The sequence below is a fragment of the Xiphophorus maculatus genome, chromosome 7 (assembly GCF_002775205.1).
Source record: "Xiphophorus maculatus strain JP 163 A chromosome 7, X_maculatus-5.0-male, whole genome shotgun sequence".
Taxonomy (NCBI): domain Eukaryota; kingdom Metazoa; phylum Chordata; class Actinopteri; order Cyprinodontiformes; family Poeciliidae; genus Xiphophorus; species Xiphophorus maculatus.
In genome coordinates this window covers 24,034,942-24,058,798 of record NC_036449.1, presented here as the reverse complement: position 1 = coordinate 24,058,798, position 23,857 = coordinate 24,034,942, and the positions used below count along the sequence as shown (strand labels likewise).

At 36.1% G+C, this 23,857-nt stretch overlaps 1 protein-coding gene across 3 annotated transcripts; it reads left to right on the top strand.

Moving 5' to 3' along the window:
- The first annotated feature begins 862 nt into the window (after nt 1-862).
- On the top strand, nt 863-11,544 carry LOC102228710 (basic leucine zipper and W2 domain-containing protein 1-A-like). 3 transcript variants are annotated; one of them, XM_005801222.2, is made up of 12 exons: nt 863-962; nt 1,464-1,537; nt 2,790-2,966; nt 5,019-5,113; nt 5,206-5,271; nt 5,402-5,537; nt 8,149-8,258; nt 8,453-8,623; nt 8,933-9,079; nt 10,010-10,148; nt 10,410-10,532; nt 10,623-11,544. In XM_005801222.2, the coding sequence occupies exons 2-12, from the start codon at nt 1,474-1,476 to the stop codon at nt 10,652-10,654; spliced, it is 1,260 nt and encodes a 419-aa protein (XP_005801279.1). In that variant the 5' UTR covers nt 863-962; nt 1,464-1,473; the 3' UTR covers nt 10,655-11,544. The 3 variants fall into 3 exon arrangements, with proteins under 3 accessions (XP_005801279.1, XP_023192994.1, XP_023192995.1); XM_023337226.1 differs by lacking the exons at nt 863-962; nt 1,464-1,537 and adding an exon at nt 3,119-3,199 and having other exon boundaries at nt 2,876-2,966; XM_023337227.1 differs by lacking the exons at nt 863-962; nt 1,464-1,537 and adding an exon at nt 3,122-3,199 and having other exon boundaries at nt 2,877-2,966.
- Nucleotides 11,545-23,857: the final 12,313 nt, after the last annotated feature.

The window sequence follows — 23,857 nt, the reverse complement described above, 5'->3', positions numbered from 1 at the left end:
AAGAAACAGACTGGTTTCCAGATTCTGTAGTTCTCTGCTAATCTATTGGAGTCCATCAGTTGTCAAGGGCCAGTATCCTGAATGTTAGTTCTCTCCCTGATTCCACACACTTGAATCAAATTAGGAGTTGTTAGTAGGCCTCTGCAGAAATATAACATACTGATGAGGTTGTTTCTTAGTCAATCTAATCAGCTATGTTGAAGCAGAGACCCATGTAAAACTAGCAGAACACTTCACCTTGAGGCCTGGAGCTGGAAACCCATCATTAGTTTGCAGCTTTGAAATGTCGAGGGCTGTACAGTCCAAAAAGCAATTTTCGAACTAAATAAAACTTTTTTAACATAAACATATTTATGTCTGTTAATGTCATATTTGAAAAATATACATACATATATCCTTCAATATTTGGGATGAATGTTAGTTTGGATATAATCGCTAATGATATTTGGGGAAAGTTCCTGAATACTTAAACTTACGAGATGAGCTTTAACGCAGCATTAAAGTTTCCCCTGAAACCCACATGGACAGATTCATCATCCTCGTCCTCCCGGCAGCACAATATCCCCCTCCTGTGTCTTAATTTTACATCGCAACGACTTGCTGACAACTGTCTAATGACGCTGGCTCAATTTGGCGTGTTCAGGAGTGAAACCCATGTTTTATTCAGTTGTAGATTCTCTGTATGTGCAGCATTTCTTTCTTCGTGTATCCATGTTTTGCAGGTTCTTCACAAATATAAAACGCTTAAATAAATAAATAAATCATATCTCATAGCTTTAAGAACTGGAAACTTGCTAACATTAAATTGTCTCTGGTATTGTTTTCTCTCTGTTGGGATGGGTAGTGGATGTGCGCATGCGCGCTGACGTCTACCGTTTCCTCTTCCCTGTACCTGATTGAGCTGCAGTCCAGTTATACCATACTTTTTCGACGGGCTGTTTTTGATCCAAAAAGGAATTTCGGTGAGTTTTTCACTAATTTTGCTCATTGTTTCTCCGAGCTGTGGTTATATATTCAACTGTTACGTCAGTATCCATTACGAAAATCAATAATTGCTAAACGGTCGGTGCAGTTTAGCTAGCTGCCTCAGATATTTCTACTTCTGAGATTTAACGCCAACTTATTGGTTTTGGCCCTGTTGTTTTGTCAGGCCTTAGTTGATTCGTATCTGTTAATTTTAAGCTAGATATATGTACTTAAAGATGCACTTCTTTATTAAGTAATGTCTCTGTCATTTTGTTGTTAGCATAACGGGAAACAAATGTGACATAGTTGCTGGTGGCTTACAATAGTGATTTACGGACAGTTGTCAGGGTTTATAAACGCTTCTTCAAATTATAAATCAACAAACTCGACTGCAAGTAATGCATGCCCTTAGTTAAATCACACTGTTGCTCTTTCGCTACAATGTAAATATATATTTATGGTTATCTCTAAATCTTGCCTAACGTCTTGTTTTGCAGAGTGTCTTTTATGAGTAATCAAAGGCAACAGAAGCCTACGCTAACAGGCCAGCGTTTCAAACCTCGAAAAAGAGGTAAACTTTACACTTTAAACCACGTGATTTTTGCATTTTGTTCTGGAGCGTTAAAAGAATTGAAATGCCAATTTCAAAATAAATGCTATTTGACGTGTGCTGTTGCTGCTAACCCTTTCTTTAAATATTTAGATATGGCATTATATGGCAAATATACCAACAAAAATTCAAGCTTACAATGAAATAGTTATTTTCTACAGTTTCAAATCAGACACTACCTTGCTGACCAGATTATGAAACCCATTTAGGCAAACGTTTTATGCTTGATGCAGAATATTACAAAAACCAATGGAAATATTCATAAATGGGATTTTGGAATAATTTCAATATCTTATATGTTGCATTTTTACCTGGATTTACTCCTGATGTTCATGTTAACTTGCAGTCAGAGACTATTATTTCTACTTGAATATATGTACTGAAACCTTCTGTTAATTATTTACCCTTGTTATTTGTCTTGTATATTTACTTAATATAATTCCACCCTGGGTTCAATTATGTATTTTAATTCTGACTATTACAGGAGTTATTTTGAAGCTCTTTTCGATTTGTGCAGAAAAGATCAGGATGCATTTTACTGTCTGTTGTACTTGTACAACTACATGTGACCAGATATCTTTAATCTTGATGGACTTGCAGCTTGTGTTACAGCTAATGTGTTTTTCCCCTACATTCATGAACATGATAACAGAAAAAGAATATGTCACTGATACCTTTCAGAGCCGTAGACCTTCTTTAAGTTAGACATGGCACAATTCCCATGATTTTGGAGCTAGCAACCAGACTCTCTCTTAGTCAACTCTTTCCTTTGACTTATTGTTCCCAACTTCTACTACATTTAACAGTGTATTTAACTGTAGAGTATATTTCTTTTGTAATTGGATGTTTGACAACCCTATTGCCCTATGGTAAAGTGAGCAGTTTGTAGAAACCAACCTCAAGTCATTGGTTGTTGCAGGTGGTACAAAATGTCCCCAAGGCAGGTAATTGGTGCATAGTTTATACATAACCTCTGGATGGATTTAGGTTAGCATTGTTTGGTTAAAAGTTGAAAAGCAGAAATCTCAAAGTTTGCCATATATTTGCGTAATGGCATCAGTAACATACTGAAAGAAAAATCATAAATGTACTAAAAAGGATTGGTGAAGTTTAAAGAAGAATCTTTTAAGGGTCATTTGAGGATATTTCTATTTACCTACAGGTCATAAGTGGTTAGCTATAAAACCATAAAATTTCAGTTTTTGTTTCATAGATGAAAAAGAGAGGTTTGACCCATCCCAGTTTCAGGAAAGCATTGTGCAAGGTCTAGATCAAAGCGGCTCTGATCTGGAAGCTGTCGCAAAGTTCCTCGATGCCTCTGGTGCCAAGCTCGACTACAGACGATATGCCGAGACTCTGTTCGACATCCTGGTGGCTGGAGGAATGCTGGGTGAGAGGCCTCGCAAAAATCTTTTCAAACTTTATCCATCGTTAAGTTCTCAACAGTGCCGAATGACAGCAGAGTCTTGGGGCAAAGAGCACCAAGACTGAAGCTCCTCCTTTCAAATCTGTGAAACGATGGTTGTGAAATGTTTCCTCCAGCAGATCAACAAGAAGCATAGAAGGAGAATAAAGCTGCTGCTTGCTTATTTCAGCGTACCTGTTCCAACATGTTTCAAGCAGGTAGAAAATTGTTGATCATAAGTAAAAAAAATTCTGCTGATTGGGTGAAAACAAAATGACATGTCACCACTATAAACAAACGAAAAGTGAAATTAAGTAAGATTAGCAACCTTTAAACATCATCAGTTAGTACCGGATTCAGTTTTGCTTGATAATCAAACAACCAGTAACTCCTCCTGATCTGCAAATATAGTCTGCCAGGTCTTTTTTTGAAACTTTTTTTGCATCTTTGTCTTTGAACCTACTTTCACAAAGAAACAGTTTGACTTCTCATTACCATCTCATTTTGGTAAAATCTATTACATAGCGAAATCAGCTGTAAGAGAGGCTTTTCTTGTCTTTTCAAAATGTCAAACGTTCTGTTTTCAATTATTTCAATTGTATTGAAAAGATTCTAATGTGCCCAGATTTCCACATTTTGTTTAAAATTTCCCTTTGAGTAGCTTCATGTATTAAATTAGGCTTCCATTCTTTTCCATTCCATTTATTTAACAAATAATTAGAATTTGTCTAGTTTGACAAATTCTAAACAGCAGCACATAGAGCATTGATCATGTATTTGATCAATGTGCTACAGTTTGGGAATTTGGGTGTTTTTACTCACTGGTCAAACTAGAAGAAACAACAAGCTCTTACAAAAGGAATTCATTAATCGACTTTCAATTGTTGTGAACCAGCAAAAAAAATATCTACTACTAAAGCTGTCTTCTTGTTATTTTTTTTTTATCTTCTTGATACTGCATCCACTTCCAGCTCCTTGGGCGAAATAACAAAAATTTATTCTTTTCTTTTTTGTTGTAAAGTCACAACTTTATCACAGTTTCCTCGCATTTCCTCACACATGTAAGGATAACTTTAACAAACAAAACTTTACAGACCAGTTAGGGGAAAAAACATTTCTAATCTGGATTTCTATAGTTTGCAACAATTTTACCAACCTGTGTGAAGCAGAAATGACTAATAAACATGTTGACATTCTTTAGAAATACGGTTAAACCTTTTTGTCTCAATTTCACATTTATTTTAATTTAATAAAAGCAATAAGCAGGTTAAGTTCACTCTGCTACATAACAGATGTGCAACGGAATCACACTTTTATCATAATTATGTGCCACCACTGGATATAGTCACCAGACCAGACCACTCTGGTGACCACAAACAGCAGCTGGAGGAGATGACTTTTCTTGTAGTTTTCCTCTGCACTTATTGAGGACATAACATCTTCAAAAGGCCTTGCTTGGCTAGTTAGTACATGTACATTTAACAGCTGGTGCTCTGTGGGGATTGTAATATTTCTTCCTTACTTTCACTGCCTTTATTTCAACTCTGCAATGGAAAAATTAGTTTTTGAAGAAGGAGAAGGTAAACAAAACAGATGCATCTCGGTAGCTGTATCAAACTGTACTGCATCAAATTACAGACAATCTCGTGATCTCTCTGCTTTGGCAGATTATAGCCATAGTCTCACAATCCTTCACAAGCTAATATTGTCATATTTTCCAGCACTCGAGCAGTAGATTTAACTTTTCTTGGCTATTAACACACTCACTAGCACAGTTATTGGTGATTCTTAAATTTTAATAAAAGTGATCTTCAAAAAATTCCTCTTGTTATAATCTGTTTTTTTAGCAATCTGTTGGCAATAGGTTTGTATTAGTTAACTAACAATCTTAGGAATGGTGATTGTAAATGTGGAACAAGATGAGCATTAAGTGAAACTTGCTTTGATTGAAAGAATTAAGAACATTTTAGACAGAAATTGATAAAAAGTTTTAACTGGGAGATTAATGAAGTAGTAAAGAAAAGTGTTTGTTTTTAGCCCCAGGTGGTACTCTGTCTGAAGACATGACCTGCACAGATTTTTGTGTCTTCAAAGCACAAGAGGACATGGAGACCATGCAAGCATATGCACAGGTGAGTAATTAAATTTTCTTTTCTTGAAAAGAAAAAAAGATCAATATTTTGTAAACAAAAACTTTCCATCCAATCGTATTTTGTATTCGTAGGTCTTCAACAAGCTCATCAGACGTTACAAATACTTGGAAAAGGGATTTGAGGAGGAAATCAAAAAGGTGTGATATTTTACAAGAATATTTACATCCATTGCCATTTTGTCTTAAATGTACATTTAAATGGAGGAAGCGACATTGTTTTACTGGATTCAGCCAACAGAATTAAACTCATGTGCTTACTGTTTGGCAGCTGCTGCTGTTTCTCAAGGGCTTCACAGAGGCTGAACGCAACAAACTGGCCATGCTCACGGGTATTCTGCTGGCCAACGGCAATCTCTCTGCATCCATTCTCAGCAGTCTCTTTAATGAAAACCTGGTCAAAGAAGGTAACCGGTTTAATCTTTCACTGGTGCTTAGCGCTTATTTCCTGTCTTCACAAATTGGAGTCTGCAAGCTCTTTAGCCTGGAAATTATTCTAGCTTCTATTGTTGTAAATCAAAATGTATCACCAGCTGAAATAAATGGTGACTGGGAGGATGCTGACGTGAACTGTCCAGCAAGTCGAGTGGACTGAGTTTATCTTTAACACAATGTAGCTACTTAATATGTTAAGAATTTATAAATTTCTTGGTTGTGTTAATTCAGGTTTATTTATGCAGCACCAGTTCACAATTAAAGGAAAAAAATGCTGAAGGCAACAAATTGATTTGTGCTCTGATTTCATGTTTGGGTTTTGGATTAAGTTGTTGTCGTGAGGTTTAGTGAGCGCATGAAATGTACACCCTCAGGTTTAGTCGAACACTGTGTGAAAAAGTTCAGCACTGCTTTATTCAGTTCTCTGCTTTGTATGTGTAGACAGCTGTTTAGCAAGCAGTCACATTTTCTGTGTGTTATCGTAGAGTGTCACATTTGTTTTTACAAATACTGACAAACTTGTTTTTACACGTATGTCCGTTTCTGCTGCTCATCCTTGTGTAGTTTCCTTTCCACACAGGCTCATACTTGAATTTCTCGGCCAGATTTATTTCACTGTGTGAATAACTGGACTTACAAGTTTAAAGTGTTCTAATCATGTGTTGATACTTGTTTAGCAAACTTTCTGATTGGTTTTGTGGACTGCACAAAAATCTGAATTGAGCACCTGCTGTATGAACATTGACCTTAGAAAAATATATCCGGGGAGAGTGGAAATCTGTATCGACAAGGAAAAGCTTGATTGGTGCATTAAATAAAAATAATTTTATGATCTTCAATACAGATAAAATGACCAACAGCCAAGGCAGTTTTAGTCTTGTCAAGCAATATATATATTTGACCTTTTGCACGGGAGCTGCAATGGAAATTTCGTTGAATTCTGTTCATTGACAATAAATGCTATCTATCTATCAAACAATAATTTAGGTAGATTTTGTTTTCTTTTTTTTTTAAAGTAAATATTTTCTTTTACTGTCATGTGATGGCAGTTTGTTTTGCGCTGATTATTTTTCCTGAAATAAGCAATCTGTGAATCTTCATTGCTGTATTTGTTTTGCATTTTTTAAGTCTTTCAATCAAACATTTTGTGGCCATCATAAATTGCTCTTGCTTCTGGCAGTCAGAAAAGCTGGTACCAAATATGCAGATAAGCATGTGGCTGGGAAACGTGAGACTATCCTCGAGGAACTGAACAAATGGAATGGCATCTGATGAAACTGTTAAATTGAAGATGTATTGATATAAGAGATTAATCAAGCTATCTCCTTGGATTTATTCGCATTTTAAAAATTTCTTTAAGAACTATAAATAAAAACAAATAATTATTATATTAGTACTTGATCAAATAAAAAATACCTGATAAAAACTTTACAATTTTTAAGCTGCTTAAAGTTAAAGAGCAGTCTCTTAATCACTGCAACTGTCAAGTATGACTAAATTCTGCATGTTATGGGACAGTAAAATGTTTAAAAACAAAAAAGTGAACTATAATGAATTACAGAATATCTCCCTTTTCAATATGGATATTAAAGAAAGAAATTCTGTAATATTCATTCTAAGAACCAGTCTTGTTAAATCAGTCATCCATTTATTTTAACAAAACAGGAGTCCTAAGAAGCCCTCTTGCTGTAATCCATCATTATTTATTAATATTAGCATAAAAGGCTGTCAGTGTTGTGCAGCTCTGCTACTAAACAGGATTTCTTTTGTTTTCCTAAATATCAAAATGATTACAGTGAACACCTAAAGATGTCTTTTGCATCCTATAGTAGTAATTTGCTTAGTAGTTTAGTGATATTAGCATTTTTAGCTGTGCTTGCTGTATGTATTCTTTATAGTATTTGGGTAGTTGTACGTTAAGTGTGGAATGTACAAATAGATTTAGAAATTTCCAAATCCAGGCTGTTCAATGACTGTCACAAAGAAAACAACATATTTGGAGCAACAAATGATGTTGGTATTTGTTCTAATTTCTGTTTTCTGCTCTCTTAGAAATAGCAATAATATATCACATATGTCTACAGGCTCAGATTAGCAAGAAGCCCCTCAAACCAAAATCTTGTTCTTTGTGTGAATATAGGCATCTATTACATGCTTATGCTATTAACTGTTGATAAAGCAATGCAAATTGTGTTGTGAGGTTTGCCTGGCTTTGACATGGTTGTTTGTCTTTTGCTGGCTGCAGAAGTAAAAGGTGGCCACACACAGACGGCAGCTGATGAATAGCCTCAGTTAATCGAGCACCACCCATTTTCAGTCACTTTATCCTTGAAACTTGAACCTTCAAATAGATGGACTGATTAGTGGCCTACTTCACATGTTCATAAATATAAAGTTATTGAAATTCTATTTGTTGAAGTCGTTATATAGATGTTACCCTGCCATATCCATCTCCATCTGCTTGATGGTCTTATTGCAATTAAAAGCCGCAGACTTACGTTTACCGATGTATTACGGAGGCCTAACTTAATCCTGGTAGATCAGTGTGCAGCAGCTGACTCACATTACCATTCATTTGTTCAGGTGTTTCAGCCTGCTTTGCCGTGAAACTCTTTAAATCCTGGCTTTCCGAGAAGGACATAAACTCAGTTGCTGGCAGTCTTCGGAAAGTTGGCATGGACAACAGACTTCTGGTGAGAATGACACATTTAATACAACATTATTACAGCAGAATTAAGTCTTAAATGTCTGTGCTTTTTTATTATGACTTGTTAAATAAAATGAGATTATTTGAGATGTTTTGACATTCAGCAGTTCAAGATTTAGTTAATGAATAAAGTCTGTTTCTGATCGAAAAAGTCCTCACTAAACATTTCACTCCTTTCAGGAATTGTTTCCTGCAAACAAACGCAGTAGTGAGCATTTCACCAAGTACTTTGACGATGCAGGACTAAAGGAGCTTTCAGACTTTGCCAAAAACCAGCAGTCTATAGGTGCACGTAAGGAGCTACAGAAAGAAATTGAAGATCAGATGTCACGAGGAGACTCCCTCAAGGACGTAAGTCCACTTAGTTTTCCTGCTTTCTCTGACACTGGGTTCTTTTTATGTAGCACACCACCGAGACTAGCTCTGAGAATCGCTTTCTTCTTGACCTTTGTCTGCCTTTGTCTTGAGGAGTGGCTGCAAAATGGGTGCAGTGAATCAATGAAAAGTTTCTGCAATCCACTCAGCCTCGACAATATTATCACCTCCCGCATGCTTCTCTGAGGATTCCAATGCCTAACACATCTAGAGGGTTTGATTAGAGGCACGATAATGCACATGCTGGCTTTGATTTGTCTGCATTGTCGTTAATGTGTTCGACAGATTATCGCGTACACCCGAGAGGAAATGAAGAAGAGCAACATCTCAGAGCAGACAATGGTTGGACTGATTTGGTCCAGCGTGATGAGCTCCGTGGAGTGGAACAAGAAGGAGGAGCTGGTCGCAGAACAAGCCATTAAACACTTAAAGGTGACACCTTAGTTAAGTTTTGTAATGGTCTGCATTCTCTATTTAGCTTGTGAGAGTATAAAGAAGCAGAAATGTAAAGAAACTTGGCTGAGTCTTCAAAGTGAACGTTACTGCTAAATCAATGTAGGGTTATCACCTGGAAGAGAGCATTTACAGGGCCTTGGAAAAGTATGCATACTCCTTTGAAATTGTTTGCATTTGAATGTAGTTTATTTTACTGGAGTTTTATGTAATAGACGTCCAGTGTCCTGGTTACTAATACCCCTACACAATACAATACACCCAGAAGTCTCCTAATTATCAAATTAACACTTGTGGAAGGCAATTTCAGGGTAAATCTAGGTGTTCTGTGAAGATATTTAAAAAATATTAATGAACAAACAGCATAATGAAGACCAAGGAACACCAGACAGGTCAGGTATAAAGTGGTGGAGAAGTTAAGAGCAGATTTTGATTATAAAAAGGTATCCTGTAGAGTTGTTTTTCTTTTACAGGTGGACAGGAAGCTAAACAGAATGCAGTTCTGAGAGAAAATGTGTTAGAGGCTGTTTCTGACTTGAGTTAACATCCAGCAGAACAAAAATAAAAACAGACAGATCTGTAATGAAAGGATTTTAATCAAAGGATATTTATCTGTTAGAATGGTTCAGATCAAAGCAGAAGTTTCTCTTTTCAGGTTTTTATTTATGTAATAAAAATGTTACAAACTATGCCTTATTGTACACTGTTATACACTGTGTTCTTCAATAGAACAAATTTGGAAATCATTTTATGTGTATGAATACTTTTCTCAGGTGTCTATTTAATCAATAATCTTCACCAACAAATTAGAAAAAAATTTAAATAGAGAAAATTCACATTTTTTAAAAATCCATCAGGTTTCAAAACTGAAAATTCTCTTGTAAATCTACAAATGTCTCCCTTTCTCAGCAATACAGCCCACTGTTGAAGGCTGTTACCTCCCAGGGATATTCTGAACTCACACTTCTGCTAAAGATCCAGGAATACTGCTATGACAACATCCACTTTATGAAGGCTTTCCAGAAAATTGTTGTTCTGCTCTACAAAGGTGAGTTAATTACGCCCATACGGCTCCTGGTCCTGTGTTTACCTTTTTTGTGTTGGAAAACGGTTGGTTTTGTGTTGGAAAGCTATGAATGCTGCCAGATGGCCAGAGATTATAGCCAGAAAGTTTGTCTTGATTGATGTCATCAACCAGCCCTGGTGAATAATTTTTTTTTCCTCTCCCCCACAAGCACCTGGGGACACATCTGTGCTCCTGGCATCAGGTTAAAAAGATGTTGTTTCTTTTCTTTTTTTATATTTCAAGCGGATGTCTTAAGTGAGGAAGCAATTCTGAAGTGGTACAGCGACGCCCATTTGCCCAAAGGAAAAAGTGTTTTTGTGGATCAGATGAAAACCTTTGTTGAATGGCTTAAAAACGCAGAGGAAGGTAGGCCACTCACTCATTCACTCTCTAGCTACGCTGCTGAAGTGTTATTTAGATTATTCTGTAAACTAACCTTTATTTTAATCATTCCAGAGTCCGAATCAGAGGAAGAAGAAACAGACTGAGGACAAATTCAATGCATTACTTCAATTTAACTATACACGAGATACTGTCAAAGGATTCTTCTTCCTTTTTTTTTTTTTTTTTTACAGAAGTCCCTCTACGTTTTTTTAATTCTCTACCTCTGCATATCAACTGTCATAGAAGGGCTTTAATATTCTTCGGACTTGCTTCCTCTATAAATCAATGCTTGTACTTCTCTTTATATTTCTTAAGGACACAGTCTCAGTGCCAGACAGAGCTGAATGGGTATAAACTATTCTTTTCAAACAAGTTTTTCTTTTTTTTTTTTGTGAAAGGCAATTTCCTTCTAAATTATCCGGTTTAAGAGATTTCAAAGTTTCTGTCTTTAGTCAGTTTGCCAGAGGTCCTTATGTGTAGCTGTGACATGCTGGTCAAGCAAAAGACAAACTGTTTTCTGACCTCATTTTAGATCTCTGCCAATGATGTGACAACATTGAATTTACTGCCGGTTTTTAAATTCAGCCTTCATTATTGGTAATGGAGCTATGCCATTTTACACAATCATGTTAATGGTGGTAAATATTGCCCCTCAGAATTATTTTAGTTTTTCCGGAAAATCTTATGTCATTTTTGTAGGGTTTTACTCTTAAATCACAAATTTTAAAAGAAAGAGAAAGAAGCTATCGTCCTGAAGGTAGCGTTTGTTTCTGCATGTTAAAAGGCAAAAGCAGACACCTTTAACTGTTGATATTTTATTAGGATACAGCCATGTTTTTAATTTATTTACCTTAAAATTCACAACAATAATAGTTCAAAGTCTTCATACCGGTTTGGAAATAAAAAAGAGCCTTTTAAGAATTTTGCTGCCTCGAAAACGGTTTCTTCCATATTTAACTTGTATTGAATTAAAATTTTTTCCAATCACCTCTGACATGCCTTCCCTGTTCATGCTGAAGAACAGCATCCCCACAGTATGATACTGCCACCACAATTTACAATGGGTATGGTGTTAAATTTCAGCCGCAAAGCATTTTGAGGAAAACTACTTTACATTTCTTTTTGTATAGGTTTATCACATAGTTTGATATTACTACTGTACATTTCAATTTTGGTTGTAACTTGGCAGCATGTGAAAAAGTTCCTGTGGTATGAATACATTTACAAGGCAATGTACAATGCAACCCAACTCATGGAAACTATCATAAGCAGACACTCATTTGAGAGAGTTGCATGTGCAGAAAGACAAATAATATTTCCTTACTGCCTGTGTTACTGCATGTTTCCCTAAAACTGTTTCTACTAGTGGATTTCTTCTTGAATATCATAATCATCCAATCAGGAGAAGCAGCTTGACATTCATAACCTTAAGTGCAAACAGCAATCTCAGTTTCTCAACTGTTACCCCACTTTAAATCATAATTATGGTGCAGTCAAGGGTGCAGAAATGAGAGCGAAATTATTTAAAATGTTATTGACAGGTCAATAATGATACACTCACAAAGTCTGAAAGTATATTCACCTGTCCAGTTTGGTGAATATGCACATGTAAATACATAATAAAAGGATGACACTACCCAGCCAAGCATTATCAGATGATGATCACTTTTGCTCGGTACCAACAGATGGCAGTAAACCCTTAAGAGATTTTCCCTCCCCCTATTAAGGGATGCCAGAGTTTTAGAATCAAGCTCAACCAGAAAATGCCATTTTGAAGAAACCCGACGAAAGTATTAGACAGAGCTACAAAGTATGCAACATGAGTATTTTCTCTTCCTCTCTGTCTCAGGAGGATTTGTTTTCCTTTTGGTTTTATTTAGTCACGCAGCAGAACATGAAACAATTTGGGAGAGTGACATGCCGGCTGGGGGAAACATGACTGCTTTTGAGATTTCTGTGCGAGCATATTTAAGTGCATGCAGCAATGATTGCCTCCTCCCCACTGCCATCACTACCAACAACATGAAACACACATACACACCCTCGTACGGTTCTAAACATCTTAATGGGACTATTCTCTGTGTGCTGTCTTCCTGCTCAGCCGCACGCCAAGGACTCCTCCCTGCACAATGAGGAATGCTGTGGTGCTATAATGAGGCGTCCAAGCAGTGTCCTGACATATCTGCTTGTTCTGCTTATTTGCCATTTTTAGCAATTACATCTGCTAGATATACAGCAGATATTCCAGACTGTTACCATCAGTAGACCCACCTTCATCTTGAAGTGCCAAAATTGGTGTTGACATGAACATGACCTTTTCTCAATACCCTGACATTGCTCTCATGTTCATTTATTGTCTTAACATGTTACTGCAAAATATTTTAAAGCTAATGAATGCATATTTGCTTTTTTTCCCATTTTAATGACAACTGGTCGATTAATAAATAGACGAACAGAGACGGGCGTGTTTCTATCAGTTGGACTTTCTGCTTGAAGTGAGCAGAGCGGCAAAATGTGCCAGGGAATGCCAGGGGAGTTGCGGGGAGCAATTATTCTGAATTTCACACTGCGGCTTTGGTCAGTAAACATGACTCTGACTGCAATGCAGACCTCATCTGAATAATGCTGTCAGAAAACGGAGAGAGAGAGGCCAACTGTTTGTTTGAATGTGAAAACAGAGACTTGAGATAATTACTCAGTTTTGAACAAATAAATAATTTAGAAAAAGAAAAAAAAGCTGACCTACCTCACTCCCACCCAATCGTGCGGTGATGTGCCAAGCACAAAAGGAGCTCTGTTTTTGTTACGGGCAAGTTTGAAGTGAAAGCAGTTTGCTTTGCATTTTAAGCAGCGTCGCACGCGGGCACAATGGTTTTTCCTGTTCTGCTGTTTTTGTTTTTACAGAAGAATCGGGCAAACACCGGGTTTATCAGCCAGGTGAAATATGGAAATGAGCCTCAACATGTTTGCTTGCTAAATACCACCGGTTTGTCCTCAACATCAGTCGTTGCAAAACATCCTTACAGCAGAGCAGCTTTCCTGCCCTACTGCAGTCACAGACAGCTGAGCACCTCTGTGACAGCAAACAGCTGTTAAGCGCATAAAATACAAACCAAAAAAAAAAAAAGTGCTGTTATTGATGCTGTGGGGTGAATTCTAACAGTTGTTTGGTCTTCTAGAGGCGGAAAGTAATGGTCACAATAATTGGAGCCCTGGTAAAACATTGTAAATTTTGTTTATTGCAGTAATGTAATATGAAACAAAAACATTTAGAAAAAGCCAAATTGTATGAGTATGCTGACTGAGAAAATAACATACTTTTTTCAAATTGATTAGATTAGAATTGATTAGAACAAATTGATTAATCCATGGTAATTTGGTTCTTTGGGTGTGAATATGCCGTAACACAGTGGACAATTTCTTTAAGCCAACTTGTCGCTAGGTTAAACAAGAATCCATAAAAATCACCAAAGATGCCTTTAGACAGCTGTAGAAAGGAGAGACATTTTGTGGTCCTTATTTTTCATTAACAACAGCATTTCCCTGCCTACCAGTTGTTAAAGAGACATTCCAAGAAAACATGTTCCAAGTTGCTTGTTAAGTATAAAGAAGAATCTGTGATGCTGTGACGTCTATTCAACTCCAGAGTTCCTAGTTTGAGCTTAGGGTACTATGAACTTTGATGTACCAGGACATTTCAAGTAAAATTCTGGAGGTCTTTGCTTTCAGAAACAAAAACAAAAATAGATTTTTATAGGATTTTTCTCATCCAAACAAAACATCATGGTGCTCTGAGTCCCCAAACTAAAATCCTTGTGAAAACCCAAGAGGTAAGCTGAAGAGAAGAGTGAAACGGAGAACTCTGGGTGAAAGAGTCCTCTGTTACTTAGAAGTGCATTGAGAGCAGAGGTACCAATAACTTTGAAAAATCATGGATTATTCAAAAAATATTTTCAATAGAATATGATTTCTTAGTAGAGTTATTTATTTTAGGTTATTTAACACATCTAATACGGCTGACATCAAAGCTTTTTTAAAAGCAATAGCCTGGTAATTTCCATCAATAATTAATAGTCTTGCTATCAAGTGTTGTCAGTAATTAATCAAGACAAGTTTTGTCTTACAGAATTTTATAGTCCTATGTAAAAACGGCTTCATTATCCTGTTTGTTAGCTCAGTTAAAGTTTGTTATAACTGCAATATAAACTCTTTTATGAACCGTTTTAAAATGAGGTCATCTTTCAGTTCAAGTAAACATCTCTGCTCAGGCAGATATTTCGTCTTAAAAAAACTAAATAATTACATGAATAGGAAGGACACAAAGTCACTGTAGGTATTAAGGAAGAGTAACAAAGGCATTGTATTTTCTTGTAACAATTACTCCACTGACCCATAAGATTTTTGTGGAATACATGAGTAATAGATGTCCTTTCAACATAATGCCCCACATGAGCTGGGAATCTCTGAAGCTCCTCCACAGTTACCATAGCCCTCTTGGCAGCTTCTCTTATTTATGCTTTCCTTGCCATTTTAATTTAGATGTGCAGCAATGTCTTGGTTGGTTTGGAGCAGATTGCCTGGAGTTAAATATGTTCAAGACATGAGAACTACTGTACTGAATTTGAATCATTATCAGTTAAATCAAAGTCAAACATGCCATGAAAGAAGGTCATGAATGCTTTTAAAAGAGCATACAGCAACTTCTCTTTTCATTTTTAATATCACTCTTGAGAATCTAGCTGAGAAAGCAACTTGCTACTAAATGGCTGGCTCCTAATATTTGCAGGGTTTTACTGAATAACATGCCTGGAGTTGCACACTGTGTCAAGGGTGCCACTTAATTTATGTAATGACTCAGTTGCTAGCTAATCTAAAACTTCAAACCGAATGCTGTCGAGTGATAAACTGTGACTTTATACAGGGAAAAGTGTTTTATATCTTATTTGTTCCTGTAAGCATTTTTGTTATGAACCACCATTTCTAGAGTGCAGCTGGTGAGTCTTACAAGCTTAAACTTGAAGAATGTCTCTTATAAATTTTTGATATTTTGCTTCAGACCTGTTGTGCTCTTTACTTGCCTGGTCAACTTTTAGTTTACAGGTAAAGATATCTGCCCCCTTCCACTTCAGACCCTCTTTCCCTTAACCTGAAAAACAACTCTGAGTTCTTTTGAGTTTTCAATCGTTCTCTCTTAGAGTGAGCGCTTCTGTGCAAAACAAAACCTCAAAAAACCACACAACCATTTAGAGCCTCTTACAAAAGCCTGGGAGAAAAACCCCCAAAACAAACAATTGTCAGAAAATTTAAGTTTTGACAACTGATCTGATTTTTTTCCTCACTTTTTATGTAATTTTATTAATATGCTACACTTTAGCAGTCATGACCAGAATTATATACAATTAAAATCAGATACTGACATGCACAAAAAAGACGTAACTTGCTTTTTCTTACGTTATGACATGAAATCAGACTAACATATAGTGGGTTCAGATATCCTCATAATGCCAGGGTTTAGATCCTCTCATTATCAACCAAAATAATATGACCCCCTGCTAATCTTAAATTGACTTTCCCTGCTCCTGACACATTTATTAATTTCTCAAAATCTTTCCACCTTCCTCAAGTTTTGCGAACCTTCACCCCTCAGGGGAGGTTCAACAAGTTAAAAAATGTTAAGTTATTTGAACAAAACATCACAGTGTTACAAAAATGACTGCCAGGTTATTGGTGAAGTTGTGGCTACTTTCCATTTTTATAGCTTACAGAAATGTTGCTGTTATTGGTAAAATATAGATTTTAAGTGAAAAAAATCATAAATTAAATATTACAACTGAACAACCCTGGTGGGGAGCATCAAAGTTCTCATGGGGAAGGATTTATTGATGCTCAAAGTTGAACACATATCTCTGAGTGATCTGTTCGTCACCACGGTCTAAAATAAGAGCGTCTTCATCCCCTACAAGCCCCTCTGACTTCCTATGTGAAAACGCATGGAGTGTGTAATGGCCCCACTGTGAGAGTCCAGGGATCTTGCAGCTAGACTTAAGTCAACACTGAGTCTCATCACAAACATCATTACTTTCTCCTGGCCTGTCCTTTTCCCTCTTCAGTGGCCCAGGTCTGATAGCTGTGTACAAAAGACTGGGCGCAAGGAGACGGATGGCCTAGTTTGATAAAGAGTAATCGACTCAAGGGTTGCTATTTACTGGGTAAGAGCTTGTCTGCAGCTCCATATCCAGAGGATAAAGCTTTTTAAGGCATTTCAAAGAGCAGAGTTTATTAACATCCCAGGCATTTGGGTTCACACTGCTTATTCAAGAGTTTCCGCTGATTATTCAAACGCGCAGTGATTGTCATCTGGGTCTATCAGGCCACTACAGGGGGTACAGGAGCCAGATTTATTTGAAGCAGAGCCAGAAATACAGTGTGGGTATTTTGACATGAATCCTCCTGGGAACACCAAGGCTACATCACAACATTTTGGCTGTGACAAACCACATTGTCACAGCCAAATGTGACAATGTCACATTTGGCTGTGACAATGTCACAGCCAATGTCACAGCACCATTTCCAGAACCATTCTGGAAATGGTTCTGGAAAACCATTTCCAGAATGGTTTTATCGAGTCTCCCCGGAGTGCACCATAATGACTGTGCTTCTGGAATGCAGAGGCAGCATGCAAGTGTTGGGTCTGCATGCAGACCCTCAGCTTTCCTTTTGTCCGTTCCTGCAGCTGTGGCTCTGGGGAGCGAGGCAGACTGTGTGAAGACATGAAAAGTCCTTGACACAACAGTTTGTTTTAAATAGAATGGCAGATTTGCAAGAGGGATCTACTTAATAATTAAAGTGTGTAGATAGGGGTGGGGGTGCACGTGTGAGTGTGTGTATAAGCATATTTATATGTATATGTATCATAAAAGGTTTTCTAAATACAACTTAAGTAATAACTTATTTGGAAAGCAAATTTTTGTGTTATTTTGCCACCTTTTGCTTTATAGCTAGAGGTTTGTATTACTACAAACAAGTGCTATAATATAGAATGCATATTCAGTTATAACACAAATGCTACTGTATACATTTCTTAATGCACAATTAACAAGATAATGAGGTAAGTCTCAATAACAACCAGACATTACCTACTGAAAATTCAAACCGGTTATTTGGGAGGCATTCTTGGAATTAGGCTTTTCTGTCATACCACAAAAATACAGATTACATTTTAAATTAAGTACCTGAATATTTTTAATCAAACATCTGATGGCTTCTGACAGAAAATAGACAAAGTTTTTTTGTTGTTTTTTTTTTCTCAGAATAATGACCTAAAAGTTATGGATAAATCCACTTTATCTTTTCCAAAAGCTTTTTAAATTACAGGTTTGATATTTAGGTATAAAAAATATGCTAGATTAAGCTACTCTGCTAAGAAAATTATTTATTTTACACTGAATGAGAAGATAAGTGGTAATTTGCATATCTTTATTAAAGCATCAGTTAGCAGGATGTTGCAGCTTATGTATTACTTTGTTAAATCTATTGTCTGTTTTTTCATTCTTGTACAAAGAAGCAGTTTTATCACAAAGTTCTAGTTTTTCCAAACTTAGCATTACTTTTACAGCTTCCTTTCACTGTAACTTGGACAGCAGAAATTACAAGCTGAAAGCATTGTGATATATTTTTATGGCTTCCTCTTGCTAAGTGAGAAGTAGAGTGCTAATTCTGGTGCTTGCTTGGAAGCCAGGCAGGAGCAGTGATTTAAGGACAGGTGTAATGTGCTCTCTTTTCTCGGTACTTATTAAAACCTGGTTGCTGCTTTTCAAGATTTCTCACACTTTTCAAAGGTGGATGACAGCAAACCCTATTAATCTTCAACTTGTTCAAAGGGGGATGAAAATGTCAAAGCTTATTTTATATCTTTGTGCAAGAATTAATAAATGCATGAAAATGAAGGTGATGAATTTAATTGTGAACATACCAACTTCTTTCTTTGCATGTATTTCCAACTTGTCCAAAGAACCACAAAGCTTTAACTTCATAGTCAATTTCAATGACTGTCACTTTGAAATTGTTTACAGGTATATGTGAAAAATTAGGACATCATGTGAAATAAATATATTTGGACATGTGGCTATTTGATTTCGATTATTGTGAAAAAATAAACTATTTCAAAGAACAAGCCTGAAAAACAGCTATAAAGGCTTTTTTTTTTTTAATTTCTGGTAAAAAAAAAAAAACAATGAAAATAACACTCCTAAATTTATTCCAACTAAAGCTGATTAAAATGGACATAGGCATAGGTGCACCTGATTAAAATATTGTTGCTTTATTACATTGTCCCTTTTCATTTTGAAGGTGTTTTCCCCTGTTTAAACTTCAGATGCTTAGTTTTGTGTGCTCCTGTCTGTTAAAGTGAGCATGCTGTGAACACCAGGGTAAGATTGAAGGAGCTGTCTGAGGCCTTCAGAAAGAACATTGAAGGGGCTTGTGAGTTTGGTAAGAGATTTAATAAGGCCTCAAAAATTTGAAATTCACCATTCTACTGTGTGGAAAGTTTATATGTTGAGGACAGTCAAAACGGTTAGCCAGTCTCACTATTGAGCAATGTTTACCTTGAAAACAGGCAGCAAAATGCTAAAAGAAGACTCCAGAAACCCTAATGTCATCACAAGACTTAGCCTTTTGCTTTTGTTGATATGAAAGTGCATGTCTTCATAATCAACTCATGAATTTGTAGAAAGTCCAAATCTTTTTCTCAGTGGAGATGCTCTGATGTGACTGATAAACACCTTTGCATAGAAGAAATTCTTCAAAGATCTCAAAGATGAAAGTGAAGACTGGGGCAAACTTTTTCAGACATACGTAAGGGACTGACTCACTACAAGAGTCTCATTTAACTAAAGACGTTAACATTTGATGTTTGGGTTCAGAATGACCTAACTTTTTTCTCAGCTAAAATGCATTTTTTAAATTTACTTTCCTCAACAAGTTAAACAAGATTCACTTTTGTTATCCAAAATCACTTCATATAAGATAGAAATTAAAATTATTAGACATTTTTATGCATACATCTAATTTGAAAGAGCTGTATGTTTAATAGGGTCTTGATTTTTTTTCTCATGACTATACTTCTTTTATTTTAGAAAATATGTATTTATTTGGTCAACAAGGTAAAATATTTGAAATAAAAAAACACTATTTCTGTTTGTCTTACAGTTTCAGACATTAAAATAACACTCTTACAAATAGGTATTGTACAGTACAATATATGACTGAAGACTGAAGTATCTATAAGCTAAAGCAATTAGTATTAAACTGGGTGTATCTTTTGATTTCATCTTCAGCTAATTGACTATTTTCAACTTGCAATATACAAATTTGGCAGCACAACAAATTGAGTATCTACTGAGATAATGCAAACTGTTATTCTTCTTTCCTTTTTTTTAACAACTATACTGTGTTAAATATTGAGCTTTGATTTTCCTGTGGGATTTTTTGACCTGCAAGTGCAGATGGCTTATGCAAACTAATTTTAACTTGAACAATATTATTCTGTCCATTAAATTGTATAATAGAAAATTACGTTTTTGAACTAATAATATTAATTGGCAACTAACCCTTTTTGTGCCATTTTCTCTATTTTAATTTGTTGTAATATCTAGTAATCTTTGACTGATTGCCAGCTGCAGTAAAACATGTAGAGCTTTCTTTGAGTTCAGACAGCGGCCGTATTCCCCATAACAAATATAATGATAGTTTATGGTGTAGCAATTTGTTGATGTTTTCAAACAAATTGGTGAGACGTTTTTTTTTCCTCCAAAATAGGGCGACTCAAAATTGTTGTCTTCCACTACTGACAATCAAAACAACAGGAAGCTCGGAAAATATTGTAAGAAACATACATGATTATACCCAAATAGAACATGTATCTTACCCCTATACAAAAAAAAAAAACAAGACTATGTTCTTGCTAAGATTTCAAATCCATTCTGAGGAAACTTACAATGATAGTTTTCAAAAGTTTTGTGTTAGTACCACTTGTTCCTGTGAAAATATCAGAATGCAAATACATAAAATGTGAATAGATTTCCTTTTTTTTTCTTTTTTTTTTACAATACAGTCAATCTGAATCTCACAACCCTGCCTCGAATAAATGAGGTGATTGGTGAAAAATGTCTAAGTCTTACAAAAAGATGGAGTATGTTTTGAAATTGATTGATAAAACAGCTCCCTACTATATTGTCTAGAGATGTCTTGCTTCATTTGTCTAGAGAAATACAGACATTATCACTTCCTTTCGTGTAATGCTCCAGGTTTGTTATTGCGAGCTATTGCACAAAAACTCCACAATAAGGGCATTTTGTCTTTGTCACTGATGAGAGGTGATAGCTTTCATATTTGTTGTTCCCTCTTTTCAAAAGCAGATGAAGGGGAATAAAAACAAGTAAAGAAAGATGCTCATGAGACAAGCCAGGCTGTGAGCTGTGGCTGTGTAACAGGAGCAATCCATAACATTCAGTGTATCTTAACACTTTGATTTCACCACAGACTGAATGTACTGTTCCACTGTCACTTTCAGGACTTTTGTGCTATCAGCAAATGCTAAAAAATGACTTTCAGAGATTGTTTCCTGCAGCACACATGAAACATACAATGTGCTGCTTATCCATGCATCACTGCACTCAACTGGGCAAACAGGTCAAAACTGTTCCAATTACGGCAGCCTTGTGCTTACAATTAGCATGTCTGATTGGGCATGTCTTGTGAAATTAGTTACAGGGAATACAACCAAGACAACTGGAGCTGTACTACCTTTTATGTTTCTTTCAATTTAATACAAGAATAGATTTCAAGCTGAACAAGCACTGACATGCCTAATAGATTAATTATTTTTGTTTCTGCGTCATCTTAGTATATTCAAATAGGCTACGTTACAATAGTATTGGCAGGGATGCTAATAAATTTTTTCAACTGTAATTCATTCAATTACAATTGAAACCAGACATTTATATACACTGCATAAGATGTCAAATAGCTTATTGGGCAGGATCCCACTAGATGACGTTCACAGTCAGATTTTGAAAAGACTGGGAAAGACCTGGGTTCACACACTTACCTGTGTGGCTGTGCCTAATGCTGGATCAGATTACAGGATATTACAGACAAACTAAATCCAACTGAGCACATCAAGGTTTCTTGGAAACTCTTGCGAGGATGACAGTCTAAAGGAACAAAAATATCAGTACAATGGCAGTAAAAGATATTCCCAGACTTTGGACAAGGTATATTTCTGTTACACTCCCACATATATTGAAACAGAGATGCAGCTGAATATTATTTAGATAATTTCAACTGTATTCTTCTACTCCTGTTGATAGTTGGAACATGTATGTGAGGTTATGCGTTTGTGGGTTTTGGAATGAATCTTAAGCGTGTACTGTAGAAATGCCAGTTCATTAAATTAAGTCTCATTCCCATTATTTGAAATATGGAAACAGTTTGGTTTATTTCAGTAAACCAAATAATGAAGTAAGGCATCTCATTATTTATTGTATTTTTGTCTTGAATATTCAAGTATTTCTCTGCTGTTTTTTATTTGTTTAATATGTTACACTGTGTTATGGTATTTAGTTGGGCGATAGCTGGTATGATGCTTTATGCTGTTTTGCTTTTATGTACATAATCTTGCTTAGTTACAAAGAAAGAAATAGCCGGTTCAGAGCTGATGCCATGCTTCAGTCTCTTTTTTTATTGGCTGTCTGAAACAGACATAGCAGCTGGGTCAGTGTTCAGTTGATGCAACCTGACTGCTTCCAGATCTACCTCGAAAAGTCAAACATGTTTGTTTGACTGCAAAAGAGGTCGGGTCAGTTTAGCTCCCCTTCAAAGTCTGGTTTTCACCCTATCTCGTAGTAGCTAGTGCAGACTGACAGACGTTTTCCGACTGGCAATCAGAGATAAAATCAGGTAAAAAAAATTGTATAGTGTCTCTCCAGCCTGACAATCCCTGTAGGAATTATCTTGATGTGAGACAGAAGCTTATTTCTATCTGGAAGTTCACCAAGTCTATAACAATTAACTGCTATTTTTATTTGATCGGTTGTAACCATGTGCTTATGTCTGTAAGATTGGTAATTCATAAGAATCAATGTTGGAAAGATTAAGTCACATATACATTCCAACTGATCCCACTTCTCAAATAGTGCATCAAGTTCAGTTTATTATTTATATTACTTTAACATGTTCTCTACCTAAGGAACCCAGGAATTCCATTGACACATTGACCTTTGGCATTCACTTCTCCTGGACGAGCATGTAGCAACAGTTGCATAATCGCCTATGTTGTGTCGTTAACTTTGCAACAAGTAGACGGCACAAAGATTTGGGGCAGCCTCAACCTTTCAAACTTCAGTAAACTATGCATACACAGAAAACCAGTTCTTTCTGTCCAGAAACTGGACAGTGCTTTCATAGAAATGAAGAGGAGCAAGCTATTTAACTGGAATAATAATTTTCCAGTTCTGTTATTTGTCTGCTATTACTCTTTATTTAGGAGTTTTATGTTTCTCTGTGACTCTGCATTGTGAGTACGAACATGGTCACTCTGATGGTACTAGAAAAGCATAAAAATGGGCTTTTAGCAACAAGTAAAACACTTGAATATTATTTATTCATTTTTGTATGTAGAAGGATGATAGTTTGCACACACAAACCTTCAGGGTTCCATAGTTGTCTCAGGAAGAGGTTCACAAAAAAGCCCTTTCAGCATATGATTTTAATTTTCCCATCACAGGAATGCATGACCCAATATGTAGTTTCAGTATGGCCAAAAATGGAATAAACAAATACAATTTTATTTTTTAGTTATACTTCCTGATTTTATAAATGTACCAGGAAAAATACAAGAATAAAATAGCAAGAATTACAAAACCATTTTTCAAGTCATACAAGGGGAAAAAAAGGTTAAAAATTATTCATCATGCAGAAAAATAAATCCTAATTATCCACTTATCTGTCCATTTCCTGTTCGTGTTTTTCTGTGTGAAGAATGAATGAAAAATCATGTTTTCTGTGGATAGGTCCCCGGCCCCTATCAACATAAACAACACGGGACAGAGAGACGAGCATGTAAAACTCACCCGTAGGGTAAAATCAAACTCATCAGTTCAATTAACCTTTTTGTGTGGATATTATAGAAACAGGAAACAAAAAGGCCTGTGCAACTAAAATCCATATAAAGCGGATTTTAACCCGTCCATGCCATGTCACCCTGCATAATCATGAACCAAGATAAAACAAAATCACACTTAGTT

Excerpts from the sequence above, each read along its gene's own strand:
- LOC102228710 (XM_005801222.2), top strand. The coding sequence starts at position 1,474 with ATGAGTAATCAAAGGCAACAGAAGCCTACGCTAACAGGCCAGCGTTTC. Across the intron at positions 2,967-5,018 it reads GGTGGCTGGAGGAATGCTGG|CCCCAGGTGGTACTCTGTCT; the intron begins GTGAGAGGCCTC and ends GTTTGTTTTTAG. Across the intron at positions 10,149-10,409 it reads TGTTGTTCTGCTCTACAAAG|CGGATGTCTTAAGTGAGGAA; the intron begins GTGAGTTAATTA and ends TTATATTTCAAG.